This window comes from Zerene cesonia, chromosome 5, assembly GCF_012273895.1.
Source record: "Zerene cesonia ecotype Mississippi chromosome 5, Zerene_cesonia_1.1, whole genome shotgun sequence".
NCBI lineage: Eukaryota > Metazoa > Arthropoda > Insecta > Lepidoptera > Pieridae > Zerene > Zerene cesonia.
In genome coordinates, this window is record NC_052106.1 from 7,388,521 (window position 1) to 7,409,373 (window position 20,853).

The 20,853-nt window shown below is 35.3% G+C and overlaps 3 protein-coding genes across 4 annotated transcripts in view; all 3 read left to right on the top strand.

The window, feature by feature from the left end:
- The window catches only part of LOC119840062 (mitochondrial 2-oxoglutarate/malate carrier protein), a 12,055-nt gene extending 3,601 nt beyond the window's left edge, over positions 1 to 8,454 (top strand). The window contains exons 3-7 of the mRNA XM_038366563.1: positions 2,449 to 2,542; positions 3,944 to 4,029; positions 5,274 to 5,376; positions 5,831 to 5,949; positions 6,686 to 8,454. Coding sequence (XP_038222491.1) covers positions 2,449 to 2,542; positions 3,944 to 4,029; positions 5,274 to 5,376; positions 5,831 to 5,949; positions 6,686 to 6,866 — 583 coding nt within the window. The 3' untranslated portion in view covers positions 6,867 to 8,454. The remainder of the gene's footprint in view (positions 1 to 2,448; positions 2,543 to 3,943; positions 4,030 to 5,273; positions 5,377 to 5,830; positions 5,950 to 6,685) is intronic.
- A 955-nt stretch (positions 8,455 to 9,409) lies between these two features.
- Positions 9,410 to 16,408, top strand: LOC119840061 (slowpoke-binding protein). Of its 2 annotated transcripts, none has more exons than XM_038366561.1 (10): positions 9,410 to 9,891; positions 11,314 to 11,437; positions 12,195 to 12,266; positions 12,590 to 12,692; positions 13,445 to 13,630; positions 13,912 to 14,093; positions 14,501 to 14,675; positions 15,221 to 15,337; positions 15,622 to 15,902; positions 16,276 to 16,408. In XM_038366561.1, exons 1-10 carry the CDS (start codon positions 9,645 to 9,647, stop codon positions 16,319 to 16,321), a joined length of 1,533 nt encoding a protein of 510 aa, XP_038222489.1. In that variant the 5' UTR covers positions 9,410 to 9,644; the 3' UTR covers positions 16,322 to 16,408. The 2 variants fall into 2 exon arrangements, with proteins under 2 accessions (XP_038222489.1, XP_038222490.1); XM_038366562.1 differs by having other exon boundaries at positions 11,401 to 11,437.
- A 249-nt stretch (positions 16,409 to 16,657) lies between these two features.
- On the top strand, positions 16,658 to 20,184 carry LOC119840214 (mitochondrial 2-oxoglutarate/malate carrier protein-like). Its single transcript, XM_038366727.1, has 6 exons — positions 16,658 to 16,728; positions 17,210 to 17,434; positions 18,273 to 18,446; positions 18,788 to 18,890; positions 19,368 to 19,486; positions 20,004 to 20,184. Exons 1-6 carry the CDS (start codon positions 16,658 to 16,660, stop codon positions 20,182 to 20,184), a joined length of 873 nt encoding a protein of 290 aa, XP_038222655.1.
- Positions 20,185 to 20,853: the final 669 nt, after the last annotated feature.

Below are 20,853 nucleotides of genomic sequence, written 5' to 3' on the forward strand. Positions count from 1 at the left end.
GTAATATAAATATCAGGCTAACAATAGAATAGTCAATTGGCTAAATGAATCGTCACGATCACATAACGAACTGCTAACGTGGTACAAGGATAATAAACATACTCTGTGACTCTTGATGGTGCGTTAACACATTCACGTTAGCGATTCGTCTCGTAACTCAACAAGTCGACGGTACATAGATACGAGAGACTATTTTATAAAGAAACATTCGTATACGAGTGTCGACTAAAGCCTCTATCACACACACATGTCTTCTCTTTGATTACGTCCGAAAAACTGTTCCTAACTGTTAACGCCAATACGCGAGTGGCGAGTGCACTGTTTATAACGGTGAAATGTATGAATGGCTTACCAACTTACATGCCTCCGGTAAGCAGTAGCGTGATAATAATAATTTATTTGAAAATAAACATTTTACAAATTTAAAGTGATTCACCCAAGATTGATAGCATATACTGTTTGATTCATCATCATCAATCAGCGTCATTGAAAGGAAAATTTCAAATACTTAAAAAAACTAATACAACAAAATAAAACTAGAGGAGAGGAGAGGAAAATGTTGCTTATCAAAGTGGTAGGCCGGATATACACTATGTTCGCGCTCCGCACTCTTACAACAACTCCGCACATCCTATCCTATCCTACTAATATTATAAATGCATAAGTTTGTAAGGATGTGTGTGTGTTTGTTGCTCTTTCACACAAAAACTACTGAACCGATTGCAATGATATTTGGCACGTAGACAGCTGGACAACTGGAATAACATATAGGCAACTTTTTATCCCGATATTCCTACGGGATACGGACTTGCGCGGGTGAAATCGCGGGGCGCAGCTAGTCAGAAATATTTGCAAATTTGGAGCGTGTAAAACTCAGCGCTCCAATGGGTGGCGGTGAATTGGGCGAACACAAAAGGGACAGGGCCCTCCCCTGTCCCTTTTGCTTTTCTTTGCTTTGAAGCATGCGTGTTTCTATGGAGATACGAGCGTACCGTCTCCATCAGAGCGGTTACGGGAGCGCGGATGTTCGCGAACGTAATGGATACTTAGCTTCCGTGTAATGCATAAGTATGAAATATTTAGATACCCGCCAAAATGTTTGAACTGATTTCTATCAATCGAAGCAGACATATAAAACTTTTCCCATGAACACATGCTATTTTTCCGAATGAGATTTTATTATAGGCGGTACTAAATCAACGTTAAACGAACAATGTATCTCTGCTAACGTATACTAATAATAACATGTCCCAATATAATATAAACAATATTGAATTTTATGAATAAACAACGGAATGTTATCATACAATACGTATCGGTAGGTCGAATGTCAAGATGGACGTGCTTCCATTCGAAGCTATACCCATATACCACAGATTATTAAATAGTTACTACGTAAGCAATAGTATGATGCAAATATTACATAAATATTCAAATACCATGGTATCGATAACGTAACTGAATAGTATAGTTTTCGAAAGAGATGATATTGTATTTATTAAATACGGATGAAGACTTAAGATATTTACGACTTACAGTCCTTGTAACTAATAACCGTTGAAATCTATATGTGTATTTGTTGCGATTGATTCATTCAATAACCCAGGAGTACAAGTACGTGACTAGGACCAAGAATACTCCAGAAATTAAAGTCACAAATACAATATCATCATTTGCGAAGATATGGTACACCTTCATGCATAACTAGCTTTTGCCCGCGGCTTCGCATGTATTAAATTCGGAGTAGTTTAATAAATGTTAATATACATATGAACCTTTCTTTTGAATCGCTCTATCTATTAAAAAAAAAACCATAAAAATCCGTTGTGTAGTTATAAAGATTTAAGCATTGGTACAGACAGAGAAAGCGACTTTGTTTTATAGTATGTAGTGATATAGTAGATAAACTTATTCAGCCTGTAGCAATTACGCAAATTCATAGGAATCTAAGACCACAGCGGACATTTTACTGGTACATGAAAAACAACAATAAATGTTGTAATTACCGTGCCAAAAAATTATTCAAAAATAAATGGCGAAGCTAAATCTTGTATGACGCATCCACTAACGATGTATTACATGCAATAGTGCAATGTTGATGGAAAATATTTGCATAAGATTTCCGAAATTCTGAAAGATCTAAAATAGTTCTCTTTATCACATCATTCATTTTATTATATTACTAGCATGCCTCCTGCGGCTTCGCTCGCATGGACTAAAAAATTTTGTACTCAGTGTTTCTTTTTACCAAGTGATTCTTGTTACGCGTATATCGCAACTATTTATTATAATAAAGAACCTATTTTCACCTTTTTACCTCTATACAACACCAGTTTCATAAATAAACCTAAGTCATGCCTTAAAACATACAATTTTTGCAAGATTGAATCAAATCATGTCCAATAATCATCAATTATTTTCGCCGTATGATATTGTCACGTATTTCAGGAAGCATGGGGGCGAAGCGCCGGGCTTCGCCATGAAAACGGCCCTAGGTATCGCGGCTGGGTCCATCGGTGCCTTCGTTGGGACACCCGCTGAGGTGAGACACACTTAACCGTCCATGTGTATAGAACTTCTCAATTTATTTATGTTGCAGCCAACAGTAACGTTTTTACTTTTTTCCTTCACCTCGCCCTTCCCAGTCCATTCCTTCTTTCCAGTCATCAATCCTTTCCCTTAATAGCGGGCAGCGCATTCTCAGAGATCTGCGAATGTTCATGGCCGGTGGTGATCGTTTACCATCAGGCGAAGCACCAGCTCAGTTGCCCGTTATGACATAAAAAAAAGAACTTTAATGGGAATCGAATAAATAGACTGTTTATTTTCAAAAGTTCCAAATTGGTATAGTTAATCGGATGCAGATGTTTTGTATCCTGCATAATAGAATACACCTCAATTAAATGTGTCCATCTATACCATAGATACGTATTTACAAAATTTAACACTATTATGAAATGTTACGGTTTAAATTCGCAACAAAACCGGGCGATATTATTTATTTTCAAATATTTAAAAACTTTAAAACACGTGTGAGGACCTCTCGAATCACAACTGAATAGTATAACAGGCCTAGTTTACATTCGTATCTCCTGTAGGAGTATATAGATGACTTTGAACTTGAATGCAAAGGTCCGTTTATTTTCGCCGGCTCATTGGCCACGTGTCAAATATCCCAGGTCATTGTGCCATTCGGCAAATGTGTCCATAGCGATGTTATGTTGTAAAAATAGCCACTTGTTTGTTTGGTTGGTTGGCTATTTATAATAATTTTACGTGTTGTCAGTGTCTTATGTAATGGGCATTGATTTATGATGGACCACGCACGCGTGTAAAGTGGGCAAATAGAGAACTGCACAAAGATGTCTTGAGATATCTTTGAGTTGTGTGTTAAACATTCCACGTTAAAAAAAATCAATATACAATGAGTACAAGCTATATGCTTTAAATTCATTCTTTTCTATAAAAAAAAAGTTACAGACGTGCCTAGTCCACGTCAGTTTCAAATTCTAAAATGACAACTATTGGAAATTAAACCCAAAAATAATTACATTGTTTAGATAAAAAGCTATAGAGTAATCGAGAAACAAATAAAAAAAACAAACGATTTGAGAACCTAATATTATATTGTTATTTAATAAATTTCCATTAATGTCCTTAAAATTGCTTCGCCTTATTTATTTATAATACTGCTTTACAAAATTTAACCCAAAAGAACTAACTAAGGTTGGGACTACCTTATCGCGGAGTTGAACAGTATATTATGCTAAATAAAAGTGAAAAAAGTCGGAGGAACGGAGAGGTTTCTACTCCTAAAACTTGGTGGGATTTAGGAGTAGAAACCTCACTCACAACAAAACCTGCGCCCATGAATAAAATATCCACGCAGATTGAAATAGTCAATTATGCGTAATAAATAATATTTTAAAACACACTATTTCAGGTGGCGCTGATTCGTATGACAGCTGACGGAAGACTGCCGGCGGAACAACGAAGAAACTACAAAAATGTCATGGATGCGTTGTTAAGGTAATATACATAAGTGCCTTTTAATTTTTACCTTCGTAGCATTGAATGCTTTGCAAATGAGTAATTTTTATACTTATTTCTCGCAAAATAAATATATATTATTTATTACTGACTTGCTTTATAAAATATAAACGTTTCTTGTATTTATTATTGATTATGTATCACTAATCTTATATTAGTTAAAAGAAATGTGTTGATTCAATGTATAAATATGTTATTCTAAAGTTAAAATGATTTCTACAAAATAGGTTACTGTTTACATTGATCCGTTTCTTGAAAAGCTTAGCTTTTTATTGTGGGAGTCGAGCACGCTTCGGCACGAATTGGGCCAGCTCGCACCGGGGAAGTACCACACCCCCACAGAAAACCGGCGTGAAATAGTGGCATGCCACTGTGTTTGGTGCGGTGAGTGGGGGAGCCGTAGGCCCGTTTCCTTTTCCTCACCCGTCCCAGTCCATTCCTTCTTTCCAGTCGTTAATCCATTCCTTTTCCCTTACCCCAAAAAAGCGGGCAGCGCATTCGCAGAGACCCAACCTTTGCGAATGTTCATGGGCGGGGGTGATCGCTTACCATCAGGCGAACCACCAGCTCAGTTGTCCGCTATGACATAAAAAAAAGCTATTAAAAATACAGCCCAATTGAGGTCCTTCGTTTTTAGCAATGTCGGTTAAAATAATTTTTCTCGTCGACCACTCTCAAAATTTCTCATATAATACAAAAATGTAAGATTAAAGCAGAAAACATCGTGAGGAAACCGGCATGTCCAAGAATCAAAAGGTTCGACGACATGTGACATCTGCCAACCCGCACTTGGCCAGCGTGGTGGATGGCCTGAACCCTCATAGGAGGCCTGTGTCCCAGCAGGGGGAACATATATGGGCTGATGATGATGAAGATTAAAGCATATTAAACTGTACAATAATCTAACACAGACACTCAGACGGCGGAAGGCGACTTTTTTATACTATGTAGTGATACATACTATTTTGATAGACCATAATATTAACTATTATCTATCTAGTATTTTCTTGTATTATCTATCTTCTTTCTCTAATATATAAAATTCTCGTGTCACAATGTTAGTGACCATACTCCTTCGAAACAGCTGGACTGATTTTTATGAAATTTTGTATGCATATCGGGTAGGTCTGAGAATCGGCCAACATCTTTTTTTCATACCTCTAAATGATAAGAGTAAGCATTTGCTGGGTCAGTTTATATAAAATCTAAATATATGTTTGCAGGATAATTCGCGAAGAAGGTGTCCTGAAACTGTGGAGGGGGGCGACCCCCACAGTGGGCCGGGCCATGGTGGTGAACGCGGCGCAACTCAGCACGTACTCACAGGTGAGTTTGAACTCAACTCAATTTTGAATGGGCTAAATTTATTATTTGTAATACTCGGTTGGAGTCGAAAGGCAAAAAGTGCTTCTGCGAATGCGCTTTTAAGGAATAAACTACTGCACCGATTTCCCAAATTACAATTATTAGATCACGAGCTGCGCTCCGCGGTTTCACCCGCTTAAGTCCGAATCCCGTATGAATATCGGGATAAAAAGTTGCCTATATGTTATTCCCGTTGTCCAGATGTCTACGTACCAAATTTCATTGCAATCGGTTCAGTAGTTTTTGCGTGAAAGAGCAACAAACACACACACACACATCCTTACAAACTTTCGCATTTATAACATTAGTAAGATAGGATAGTGGATAGTAGGATAGTAGGACCATTAGAAAGCTGCAATTTCACTGATTTATATAGAGCTTACGGCAAGTATTAATCTATGTAAATAATTTTCAGGCGCGCGAAATGTTTGTGGGCTATGTACCGGACGGTATAACTCTACACTTCTGCGCGTCTATGGTCTCCGGGTTGGTCACCACGATCGCGTCTATGCCCGTCGATATCATCAAAACGAGGTAATGTAATCGTAATAATATTTAGTATATTATATATTCACTACCTTTTTTTTACTTTTGTGTTTTTCTTTATGTCGGACTCCAATTGAAAAGTCATTGTATCGAAACCAGACTTGATTGCAAATTGGTTCTCCTTTTTTTTTTTAAATTTCTCATATTTAATGTATTTCAATTCTATAAAACTAAATATCAATTTTTTTAACAAAGGCCGCGTTCCTTCGATCTCAATAGATGGCGTGGGGTGCCCCTTAGGCATATAAAACCGAAAGAGTAGAAAAAATTCGATTGCTGAGGCGGGATCACGGGTGGCCGAGAGGCTAGGCGTTGTTACGGTTTGGCAAAAAGACGCGGGTTCGAATCTCGCCTCGTGATCAAATTTTTAATGTGGGAATCGAGCACGCTTCGGTGTGAAATATACCATGCTTTTGTTTTTCGTAACGTGAGTGGGGGGCCGGAGGCCCGTTTCCTTTTCGTAACCCTTCTCAGTACATTCTTTCTTTCCAGTCGTAAATCATTTCCTTATCCCTGATCCCTTAAAAGCAGGCTGCGCATTCACAGAGGCACTACTGTGATCGCTTACCACCAGCTCAGTTGTCGGCTATAAGAAAAAAAATATATCCTCTAAAAATGTCTCCTATTATTATTATTTTTTTAATTTTTAGTTTTATAGCATTGAAACGCTTTATAAATTAGAAATTAATGTAATGTCTCCTATTACTGTTAACTTCATTTCCAGGATACAAAACGCGGCTAAGGGGCAGAGCCAAATGGCCGTGGTGACGAACCTGCTCCGCAACGAAGGCGTCCTGTCGCTGTGGAAGGGCTTCCTGCCGTACTACGCGCGGCTCGGCCCGCACACTGTGCTCACTTTTATATTCCTCGAGCAGTTGAACGCTGCTTACTTTAAATATTTGTAAAAAAAAAAATGTTAAAAAAAGTAAAAATAAAAAAATGGGGGGGGGGGGGGATAGACAATAACATGTTGTATAAAAAATATTTCTTTAAGAGTAACATCATAAACAATTTCATGATTTAAGTTACCGAATACTGAATTAAAAAAACGGAATTAGAATTATATACGTGTATGAAATAAAAATTGTTGCTTCCGTAACGCTTCGGTGTCGCCTTCGCTTCGCTTCGCTTTGAAGATCAGATCTTTGTTTTATGAATATGGTCATAGCTGTTTTGTTATGTTAATAATATGAGATATTAAATCGAATATGTGTGGAAAAGGTAGTTCCTCAAATTCAAACTGAGGTTAAGACATTAGTGTTTTTTTTTAGTATCATCATATAAAGCAGCTTACAAACAATTACATGAATTTAAAGAGTTTGTTTGTACGGGGCAATCTCAAGAACTGTAGCGATTTTAAAAAATATTTCACCGTTCTATATGTAAGTGATCACTTAGTGCTAGGGTATATATGTACCACGGGCGAAGCCGAGGCGGACCTTATGTACATAAAAGAAGTCTTTGTGCTTGAAAAATTAATTGTTACACATATATTATTATATACGTTTATAATAAAACAAACAGATAAGCAATTTTTCTCTAAGGAATGAATCGTAATTTTTTTTTAACTAAACGATTGTAATCTCTTAGTTCTTTTTTTTAGTACAATTAGGTTTTAGAATGCAATATTTCCTATCCATTTTTTTTTTGTTATTTTTTATGTGATTGCACAATGTTTGCTCACATGCAAAAATGCTATGTCTATATTTAACTCGTGCCAAAATAACTGCCATGATTCTTCCAAATGTGAAATGGGTATGTTTTTTGGTTAATATAAGGAGTACATCTTTTTCAAAAAAAAGTACATTTTTTTAGATTATTTTCGGTCTATTCATTCAAAATCATAATCATAATTATAATCATTATCATTTATTCATTAAAATTACTTTATCTAGAATTATTTTTATATTTTGAATGGATGAACGCACAATTGATTTTTTTATAGTATGAATTTATGAGTTATTGTTAACCAACATCTCATTATAGAATTTTGTATGATTTTATAAGCATTTTTATACGCTAATATTGTCAAGGCATTGTGTATTTTAATACATTGTGTTAAAAATCACAGTTGCAATCAACTCGCAAAAAAATTATACATATATAATTGTGAGTCTCTCTCACTCTTATATGGTTAGAAAGAGAGAGCATCATTTGCATTGAACAGTCGATGTAATCGATATTTTGTTAAAACCAAATAGTTTAAGGATACAAGTTGTTTTTCTATACTTTTAAGTTTGAAAATATTTTGTAATTTATTGTTTTTTTTTGTTATTTTTTCTTTAATAAACAAGCAAGCAAGCAAGCTATATATAGATGAAAATAGTAATCCATGTTCTTTAAGGCTTAGATACTATAAATGTAAGAAATAATTAATCAAAATACGCGACACGGCCTTGTGATATAGTTATTATATAAATTCCATATATATTTTTATAGAAACAATTTTGTGTGACTAACTTATATACTGGAAATAAATTGTTATAAAATAAATATCTTTTTTTTAATCCCTTCTCCATAACATTAAATTTCTTGAATCCGTAGCGAAAGTCCTATTTCTAATTAACTTTAGTATCTAAACTAATGCTATATCGAGGTATCATTTGTCTTTTTGTAAGTATGTTTGTAAACCATTACAAACAAAAACTGCTTCACCGATATCAACAATTCTTTCACCATAAGAAAGCTGCATCTCCTCTGAGTGACATGGACTACGTAATATAAGCAAAACCGCGTTTGACCGCTAGTTAAAAATAAAGATAGAGAAAAAATACTCATGTGCTCAACGATTATATTGCAATTGAACGTTCGATTAAGTTATTAAGTTAATCTTATTAACTTTATATCCATTGTTGTAATTAACTTATTATGTAACTAGTTCTTAAAAAATAGACAATTGGACACGTGAGTATTTTAACCAAAATGTATTCTTAATATTTCAATGCAATTACCGTTAACTTATCGTTATTGCAAAAAAATTAAATTGCACTCAAATAATCCTTCTAAATGGTGTGAATGGAAATAGATGTCTTCCAGGCAACCAAAGTGAATGAGCAATAAAATGAAATGTAGGACCAGAATGGCAGACTACTACATTAGTAGTTTATTGTTTAAAGAATATAAATTAAGGTATTGTTGAAGTTACAATGTTTGGTAATAACAATAATACTAATAACACTAATAATACTAAAAACAATAAAACTAATAACAATAACAATAATAAATAAAGAAAATAAAAAATAAATCCCACTAATCTTATAATTTTTTATTATCCGGCTATTCATCATATCATAACATCGACTACAACATTGTAATACACTTTTCGTATCATTTTCGATCACAGAGAACACAGAAAAATGTACTCATATTTATACGTGGGAGTTACATGTTAGCTTAACGGCACATATAGGTCTTCAATTAGCTGAAACATAATGACATATTCCCTCGGACCGCTCCGTAAACGTGTAGGCTCGTACACATATCTATAATATTCCATATTCTCTAAGACCGTAATACCTTTGTTCGCTATATATTAATGCTCATAAAAACTTAATCAGATTATACTTGTCGAGACATCTTCAAATAATCAGACGTGTACAGTGTAACGCATGTAACGGAGTATCGGGCGAAAAGTCAGCACAATTGGGAAGTTACGTTATTTGAGAAGAAAGATAATTGTCAAAATGTTCAACCTGTACCAGCACATGAAGGCGACGAACGAGGGGAAAGAGCAAAGGGAGCCAGAGACGACGGGCCATGACAGGTTTTATCAGGAGCGTCCGAGGTCCAGTTATAGGAAAAAGAAGCGTCGGGGATCCTGCAGGAGGGCCCAGTCAGCGGCTGAACTGAATCCCGAGTCTATCGCTGCGGCTAATAAGAGAAACGCGTTTCGTATTCGCTCCGTGTCAACTGACAAAGAAGAGAGTGAAGGTGAATATTAGCTAATTGATACCTTGATTTATGATAAATAGTTTGTGCTTTTTTGCAAAATGCAGTCCTATGGTATCAAGAACTCAATGACTGACGTTTATGCTGAATGCAATTATAGAAAGATCATCGAAATCTTTTTATCTGTAATCACAATATTTAATTATCTTATTATTCATTTTCATTTCAAATGATCTATGATTTTTCTATCTTAACAGAAAAAAAAAATAGTCCATATCGATTGTTTCGTTGAATATTTAGTAAAATATATATCCAGGTACTTACGTACTGATTTGGTTAGTATATTAATGGGATAAGCCGATTCTTAATTATCAGCTAGTTTGATACGCTTAGATAATCGCCTACATTATAATAATTTGGTATTGATTAAGAATATTAGGCCGTAGTTTCCTTTCTATTATCAATTTCGAATCCAAAATAAGTCAAGTTTCTTAAAATTGCTTTTAACGCAAAGATTCGACCAACGCTTATGATATCATATCAACAGGCCATCTTAATTGAATTAAAATTAAAAAATCGTTACATCACAATGTTCACATAACCACAGATAATATAATACTATACTAGATAAAACTAAAAACAAATTTTGTGCCTCTTTTAGGTTAATACACTTTATACAAGTAAAAAATACATTATTTATATGATACTATTCGGATGTGAGGATAACGAGTAGATTTAATAATTTCAGACAGTTTTGTATTACCTTCACCCCTAAGTTAAACTAAATAAAACGCCAATTTAGAAGCGAACCAGTAATCAAATTTAGTTCCAGTCTAATAGAAGTTAGTAAAGTATTATGTTATCTGTGGTAAGGGGTTCGTCACAAACCTTAGAATTTCAGAGCACAATTTATTATAGAGTTAGTTCGATGACCTCAAAATCTATAGATTTCTATCTTATCATATATTTATGTTATACCATAAAACTACACTTTGTTAGTTTGCGGTAATCTCTGGAACTACTGGACTGGAGCGACTTCAAAAACTTCACCTTTGTATATTGTATATGTACATGATCCGAGTGCTTTTAATTGCATTCTTATAGGCATTTTAGTGTCTTTAATTAACTTCTTTTTCACAATTTATCCATATTATGTATCTAAATATATTATACTTACGAAAGTTGTACGTGTTTGTACACCAATTCCATCGTTAAACATCTATAAATATTTATTAAAATTCAAAATGATTTATTGTGATTCACAGGTTATAAGGAAGGTATTACATTATATAAAGTTCTACTGTGATCTACCTTGTGGCGTACAATTGTCAATTTTTACATAAATAATTAATTAATAATCATATTTATACATATTTTTGTTTATACCCAGCACTAAATAACAGAGGCACGATTATAAATACACATAGGTGTATATAATATATAGATATTTATTATGTATTTTAGAGGAAAATTCAGATCGTACTCCACTTGTTGCACAGAAAATAGATTCTTTAGCAAAGTTGTTGTTCAATAAGTCAATTATGGGTTCAGGGTCCGACAAGAACTCTCCTTCGGAGCCATCGCCTAAGTAAGTTATGGTTTTATTGTTCTTGTATTGAATTAGCTATGTAGTTTGAAAATCTAAATATAATAAATAGTAAAATTTGTCTTATTTCATTCAAGTATGAGATGTGTATCTTTTAACTTTTAACTATAGTATAAAAAAATTGTTTGTTTGAATGCGCTAATCTCAGGAAGTATTGCACCGATGTGAAAAAATCTTTTATTGTTGGAATATATACGTACAATATCCGGGTGCTATGAGCTAAATATGTATCATAGACGAATTCGTGGCGAATTGCTAGTAATTTATAATCTTCAATAGACAATAACTGCTTCTAGAAACAGGGGATTCAAAGACGAAAGCTGTACCGATTGTCATGCTCGTTTAATCGCGAATGTATTCATAAGCAAACCCTGTTTTAAATATAACATGTACTATTGTTTATCCTATATTATAAGCTCGATAGTTTGTAAGTATGGATGGATGGATGGATACAGTATGGATGCTTGTTGCTCTTTTATACGAAAACGGCTTATTGTATCTATATGATATTTCGTACAGAGATAGATTATAGTCTGGGTTAGCACCTACATTTTACCCGGGTACCACGCAAGTGAAACCAACGGTTGCAGCTAGTAAATAATAATAGTACCTAAACTTAATGTATTCGAAATCTCGACAGTTATAATAAAATAAACAGACTAACAAACATGTTTTTATGTCAGTTGATATATTATTAGGTACATTAAATAGTGTTTTTATTTATTTTTTCAATGGACAGGTATCCTGAGTGTACTATAGAAAGTGGCGTGGCGAAGGCTATATGCTCTGAATATCTATCAAAAACACCTAGGTAATTTTTATTTTATTATACACTATACTAGGCACTAATGAACTTAAAAAAAACCTTGTATTGTAGGTACCTTATTTTGTTCTGTAGAATTGTGCATTAAATTGTAGATCTATGAAATGTGTGTTCTAAAGTATTTTATAGAGACAGAAAAAAATTGTCTGTGTCGTGTAACTTGTAATAATTTTATAGTCCAGTTCTTTTTTAATGCTAAAGGTACCTCCGTACTCTACCAACACACCGCACAATAAACTTCGACTTTTAATTTTTATTGTACATTTTATTTAATTAAAATTGTGCACAGGATATTTGGTATTATTTTTCAGATATGTTCTGCTTCATCCATTAAGCTCAATAGGATATCGCACCAACAAGCACTGGTTTGCGATACACGATAACTCTATCAAAACTGAAAGGCTGCTTACGTTGGTGAGTTTAAACACTAAAATAATATTATTAAGGCCCGCTTTCCTTTCCTGATCCTTCACAGTCCATTCCTTTTTCCTAATTACCAATCCTTTTCTCATCAACTACCCCTCAAAAGAGGGCAACGCATTCGAAAAGAAATTCTATATCTGCTATTGTTCATGGGCGGTGGTGATCGCTTACCATCGGGCTAGCCAACAGCTCACCTGCCAGGTATGGCATAGAAAGATATTCCTCTTATATTTATGTTACGCACAAAATAATTAAACGTTTAAAAATATAACTCGTGTTCATAATCTAAGCCCATAAGTGACTAATAGTCACAATCAACACATGGTATTTAAATATAATTAGCAAATTTATGTTTGGATCTATACTTATATAACAAACAAACAAACTCTGAAGAGTTTGTTTATTTGAACGCACTAATTTCAGGAACTACTGGTCCGATTTGAATACTTCTTTCAATATTAGATAAACCATTTATTGAGGAAGGCAATTGGCTATATATGTACCACGGGTGTAGCTGGGGCTAGTTAGCAATACATAGTATGCAACAAATATCAAGTTGTAAATGATATCTATATGGTATAAGTAAAATTGTAAAAACCGTTTCATTATAATCTATCTCGTAAATTTTTAAGGTATGGAACATTAATTAAAAATTAATTAGTCAATTGAAAAACCGTCTAAAATCCGTTTGTAGTTGTGTTGTTCATAGTCATGGACACCTATAAGCCTGGAACTTCCTACAGGTGCCGCTAACAAACAAGTGTCCAATAGAGCCCAATGATCGCACCCAAAGCCTCATAATGGAACTGTTCCGAGCCCTGCATCACCCTTACATCTACCCAGTGCTGGATTTGGAGATGTGCAACGGACACGCCCTTGCTGTGTTACCGTTTAATTCGAAGGGGAGCTTGAAGGATTTACTTTATAAGGTGTGTATGGATTTGGGCGATTGAACACGTTAAACGGCTAAAAGTGTATACCATAATATATCCCAGGAAGCTTCCACAAGGTATGGGAGTTTATATTGAGTCATTTTTTTTTAATTTTTACTTTTCGCGTTCGAGAGAGTTGGAGGACCCCTAAATGTCTCTCCCCTGGCCAAAATACGCCACAAACTAGTAACTTCTTGTACTAAGTACACTAATCTCTACTTAGTAGTGTAGTAAGTGATCGAATAAGTGATTATCATATTGAATTCCCATTATTTCAGAGTACTTGGAGCGATGAATATTTAAAGAAATACACAACAGTAGGAACAGGTCTGCCGGCTTCTCAGGTGGCGAGGTTCGGCCGACAAATACTTGAAGGACTGCTCTTTTTAAAGGATAAAGGATTCCCGCCTTTCAGGCACTTGCATTCTGGGAACGTGATTATACAAAATGGCGTAGCACGGTGGGTATTTTAAAATTGTAATAAAAGAACTTTTGCTTAGATTTTTTTTACCACTTTTCGGTGTGATTAACGTGTATACTCATGCGAACTAAAGAGTGTTTGAGCTAAGCGAACAGACAGACAAACTTATATGGAGAAACCATAAATAATTATGGAAGGTTTTTTTATACTTTTATTTTTTTATACTATTAAGCTTGTTTCAGTCTGATTCAACCCCGATTTACTTTGACGCATTAAATTGACACTAAACGTTCTTTGTACGTAATAAAGTACAGTAATTAATCTCTCAGTGGTAACGTGCAGAAAAAGTCTTAGCTGGCCCTACTTTGTCAACAGTATTTACCAATTATACCACATGGTATATGGAACTTTCAACCCTACCGATTAAGGACCATAATGTATTCCAGAATCTGCGGTTTGGAAAACACGCTGATAGGCACGACCCCCCGCTTTCCGAACACGATAGCTGTTCCTCTGCAGCACGCGGAGACGCTCTCTCTTGGCCACGTGCTATTTGAGATGTGTGCTGCTGCCGAAACCGACTTCTCCTTACTTCCGGACCTTCAAGCTAATTATCCACAGGTGGGGTTGTTGATTTTTAAAAACGCAGTTTTTAGGATGAGTAAAAAATTAATATTTCTTAATGCACTTTTCGTACTAGCAGTTATTAGTATACTTTATTCATTCAAATCAGGTAGCAGATAAAGAATAGAACATTTCGACATCGTATATGCTTCTTATAAAATCTTTACGTATTAAATCTTTATTTATTAGGTATATAAAGGATTGTTTGACAGCTAACAGAAATGTATTATGGAATAGGATAGTGAGAAACTGATAGGCTATTTTAAAACTTTGTGAAAGCTCTGCATTATCTGAGCGTCATCTTAGCGTTAAATACAAATAGCCGTCCATCACTTCCTTAGTAGATAGAATTTAACTAGGAAACAAGGGAACATAAGCTATTGAATCATATAAGATATTGTTTAAAAACAAAATACATGTACCTAAACAGATACAAACATTTGGCCACGCGTTAATTTAAGTAAAAACAGGTTGCTGAAAAATCTCGCATATATTTAATTTTATGACTTATTGCATGCCAAAGAATTATTGTGTGGTTTCAGGTTGTAGAAATAATAGAAATGATCTTCAGTCCGCGCACACCCAGTCTACACGAACTGTTATTGTGTGAGACGTTCAGGAAGATTGACCTGCGAGAGATGAAGGGCTCCTGTTTGCCAGTAAATATATTATAATTCATACAAAATATAGTAAACAATCAAGGTTTTGCTTGTTTTTTATCCTCATTCTTTCTGCAATCTTTTTACCCAGATTAAGATACAGCGTATGTCATATAAGTATATGTGCAAAAATCATGTTAATTCGAGACGCTGAGTTACAATCGGAAGAAGAATTCAAAATCAATAATGAAATAAACCATAAATCGGGTATTTTTCATCTGAAACGAAATTGTGATGTAAATTACAAGAAAATGGCTACAGACTGATTAATTCATCCGTTACAGAATTTTAGCCAACGTCTTTCACACTCTTGTCTATCTCTACTAAACGAAGTGTCCCGTCGTCAACCCGGGCTGCAGGGGGACTCCCCTACCCGGGACTATCTGAGGTTTGGGGACATGCCCCGCGACGCCCGCTCATTTGGGGACATCTCTCCCCCGAGTATCCTCTTTAGGGATTCCACACCACCCCATACGCGAGGAGACTATACTCCCCCAAGGATATTGAGGGGAGACTGCACTCCGCCAAGGCATGCGGATTCTCCAGGGACCCCACCTCCTCACAGGCAAGAAGGGTTTTTTTTTAGTTTGCGTCTCTGAATGGGCGCTCGCTTGATTGAGTCTTGTTACGTCGTAATAATAAGTTAACAAGCTGATTAAATTTGCTTTTATAACCACTACGTGTCAAATCTATTCACGACTGGCATTTAAATATTAATAACTGACTGTACCTATTGCTTGTAAACTCTAAATCAATGTCAACCTTACATACGTAAGGTTTTTCTGCTGAACTACCTAAATTCATAGGCGTCGTCGCCGGTGTGGCGAAAGAGATTCACATCCCGATACTATCAAATATATTTATCAAATATTAAAAAAAAACTACCAGAGTTTTACAATCATGGCAGACGTTAAATATCTGGTTTATTTTATTTTCAGACGTACCCTCGTCTATCAAGACTCAACAGAATCCTGGCCGTGGTAACTCAACATTAGGTTAATAATTAAGAGCATTTCTGTGTTTGTATTATAATACCTCCGATATAAATAGCTAGCAAATTTAATATATTAATTGTGAATGAGACTTTGTTTTATTTACCCGTAGAGTAGGCCAAAAAAATGGCATTGACAATTATAAATTAATTAAATTAACAGACCTTCATGGATCTCTAAATGAAAAAAAGAATCGTAACATTTACACTAACGTTAGCTTTCAAACTGTCAAATCAATACACAACCTGTGCACTCTACGATCTACGTACATAAATATTAAAAATGTAAAAAAATTAATGCCGGAGGACCGAATAATCGAGAAAAAGAAATGGGTGACAAACCAGCGGCGCCTAAAACTATTCCCGGTTGGCTGAATTTTGTAAACGGAGGTCTGAGCGGGTCAGTTAAATCGAAGCGGTTTAATACAAATACAAAAACTTGAAACGATAGGTCTATTGGATCCTTAAAGATTTAAATAAATATATATAATATACTACACTTTTGTAACAATCATTTTTTTTTTCAAATTAAATTTGTATATTAAAATCAAACAGTTAACCTAACTTTATAGCTAAGTACATATTCTTAACATGAACTAGCTTTCCTCCCGCGTTGTTAAAGGAATATGGCATAACAGTTCACCGATTTTTTCCGCATAGTTCCCTTTCCGTAGGATTTTCGGGATAACTACCCTATGTCCTTTATTGGGTCTCACACTATCTCTGTACCAAATTGGATACTAAATAGACGCAGAAGTTCCTGAGATTAGCGCATTCAAGCAAACAAATAAACTCTTCAGCTTTTTATATGACCATACATAGACAATTTATTTAATTGAAACTGACAGTCATTAGCTCTAAATATAACGCTCACGATACAGAATGTTGGCAAACATCATAGTGCAGCCAGCTGACCTGGTAAAGACAAGGATGCAACTCGCGGGGCCCAAGAGTAACAGTAGCGTCGGCACGATAGCCAGCGAGATCTTGAAAAAGGAAGGGTTTACTGGTTTCTATACGGGTCTATCGGCGTCGCTGTTCAGGCAGGCGACGTACACCACGGCGAGACTGGGATGCTTCAATGCGTTGTTCGATTATTACCAGCAGTAAGCGTTCATGTTACGTGGCCTTTTACGTTACGTTATTAATTCTATGTGTACGTACCTGATTAGGTATTCTACATTAAATTTTTTTGAGAATATGTAAGTCTTTAACACTTTCTGTGCACGTGTGACAAATTTTATGTGTATGTATACTTTTTTATGTACATTTGTCCACGCATAAGTCGTGAACCACAAATCGGATTGAAATGATTTCTCTTTAGTTGTGTTGGGTATGCTACTACTTAGGGATAAGTGCAAGTTTCATCAATATGGGTTTAGTAATTCTTTCAAGATTGAGGGTTTCATATGTAGCATTCGTTTTGAAAACAGCGTCGCAACGGCTTTCTAAGGACAAAATCGTTGAAGTCGATTTAATTTTGTAAATTATATCAAGATTTATTTAGAAATCCTTTTTGCATTACAACAATGCTTTATTTTGCTCTGTCTGTTTCTTACATAAAATTTTACAGAAGTTATTTCTTTACTTACATTATTAATTCGTTACAAATAATACCTGTAAAAGCGCAGAATCCATCCTATTCTTAGTTGAATCGCAAAGTATAATCTCCAACTATGTATTTTAAAACTAGGACACAAAACTTAGCATTTGGCTCGTTTCCTTTTTCCTTACCCTTCCCTTTCCTCAATCCTTTCCTTATCCCTTCCCTCTTAAAAAGCGGGCAGCGCATTCGCAGAGGCACAACCTCCCGAATGTTCATTGGCTCATGGCATAAAAAAGTTGATGTATGATCCTGGTGGATTGATATTTGTTTAATACTTGATTAGTTTTCATTTTCTCATTACATTAACCAAAATGCTACCTAGCGGCCATGTTTCACAGTATTCACGGCACACCGAACTTTGGAGAGAAATTGTTACTGGGTTGTTTTGCGGGCGGTGTGGCTGCGGTGTTCGGGAATCCGTCTGAGGTGGCGCTCATCAGGATGACAGCTGACGGCCGCCTGCCGCCGGAGCAGCGGCGGAACTATAGTCACGTGTTTAACGCCCTTTCTAGGTACGTATCACATATACACTAGAACATAAAAATACATATATACACTAAAAACTTAGTAGATTCTATTGATAAAAGAAATATTTATTTAATTTTTCAAAAATGACACGGGGAGCTTAACTGTCTATAATAATAGTGTATGTATGATTGTGTTTGTAACATCCGTAAGAGTCTATAATTTATATACCAATTCGCATAAAATCAAACACAACAAAATTTCAGTAGAACTGATCAAGATCATAAACCTTCCTTCTACCCGAGACCATTTAAGAGACCAGCTTCGAAATGTTCAAATAACCGATATAACCGGGTGTTCATATGGCATAATAATATTATGATTGCAGGATAATCAAAGAGGAAGGTGCTGGGACACTTATGCGTGGCGTGTCAGCTACCGTCACCAGAGCCATGGTAGTGAATGGAGCGCAACTCTCTTCTTACGCGCAAGTACGAACTCATCTTATGCTAAAGCTGGATAGTAAACAATATCTGATAGACAATGTACAATCAACGTGCTTCTCACTCGACAAGCAACAAATGTGGTAGTCGAATACGCTTCGGTACGAATTGGGCCAGCTCGCATCGGGGCAGATGCCACACCCCACATGAGATCGGCGTGAAATACTAGCAGGCAAATGCTAGACGGTGGTGATAGCTTACGATTAGGCGAACAACCTTGATTGCCCGCTCTAACATATAAAGAAAAAATAAAAAATCAACGATTTTTATCAATTATTGATCCAAACTTAACTCAACTTAACAAAACTCAAACTCAACTTCCTAATAACCCTTTCAATTATCTTCGCTTCAAACCAATCCACAGTAAAGGCGTTAAGGCTTAATAATTTCAGATTAGGTACTAGTTTAGAGATTGAAATGTTGGACCAATTATATTATAAAATTAAACGTATCTTTTAAATTTAGTCACGTGAAGCGCTCATTTCCTACATGAGCGACGGCATACCGCTGCACGCGGTCTGCGCCATGATTTCTGGGCTAATCACCTCCGCTGCTTCCTTACCCGTGGATATTGTGAAAACAAGGCGAGTATAGCTTTTGGTATAATTATCAGCAGCCCATATATGTTCCCACTGCTGGAACACAGGCCTCCTATGAGGGTTCAGGATATACATGCCGGTTTCACCGTTTCGAGCAGTGGCAATGTTATCCACATGTGCAGCTAAATTGAAAAAATCAATTTATTTCCTGCCAACTAGCCTATTCTGTTTTCGGTTAAGAATTTTTTCTCAGTTTTTATTTTAACTGCCTAATACTGTATGCGAATAATATGGATATTTCTTTTTTATTTAAACTAGTATCAAATGGGAAATACCTTTAGATTTTATTTAATTTTAACCTATTGATTTTACGCATCTTTTTAGTAAACTTGGTTATTCTCTGGTTGTAGGAACTATATTGATTTTTAGTTGGAATCGAACCCAATATAGCCAGTGTCAATAATCCTCATAAAAATAGCAAATACCATTGTATTACTTAAATTAATACGTATATAACAACACGTGTCTCCCTGGCAACACTAACCTATGAATTCTGTTGCAGAGTTCAAAACGCAACTAAAGGAACGGGTCAAATAAGTGTTCTAATGAGTGTAATAAAGAACGAAGGTGTACTAGCTTTATGGAGCGGCTTTTTACCGACTTACGCGAAAATAGGGCCTCATACAATCTTTACTTTCATATTCTTAGAACAATTGAAAGCTCTTTACTTTAGAATGTATTGAATGTAAGTGGCAACACTGATATATGTTATGAGTGTCTCTTGCATATACTATGCAACTCGTCCCGGCTCCGTCCGGTTTATTTCGGGGTAAAACTAAGATGTAGCCTATGTCATTTCGGAGTGATGCAGTTTCTTATGGTGAAAGATATTTTGAGATCGGTCTAGTAGTTTGTGTGTGAAAACATTACAAACACACATACAAAAACACTAATATTTCCTCTTAATATTAGTTTAGATGGGTCGAAGGGGAAGTTATTATCATCACTCACTTAGAAGTAATTATATATATTTTTTATGCCACATTTTAAGTCTAAAAGGCACGAAATAATTTTTGTATTTGAACGTTTATCTAAAACCTAAGGAAATTGTAAACGATCAATTGAATCAAATGAATGGAATTAGGTTTGCGAACAGATGTAAAACGCCTGATTGAGTTTCCGGCATCACCGCTACAGAAGCTGCATTACTTGAATAATAACAGGGATAATTATAAACAAAACTGTAGGTACTATATCGTTGGATACAATTTAAACATTTATAGCCAGTTTCGCAACTTCTGCATATGTTCTGTTTAGCTTATCTGGCAGTTGAAATGACAAGATGTCCGAAAATATTGTATCGTCAAGTGAAATAGCTATAACTGGCCCCAAAAACTGTCTAATTCTCAATA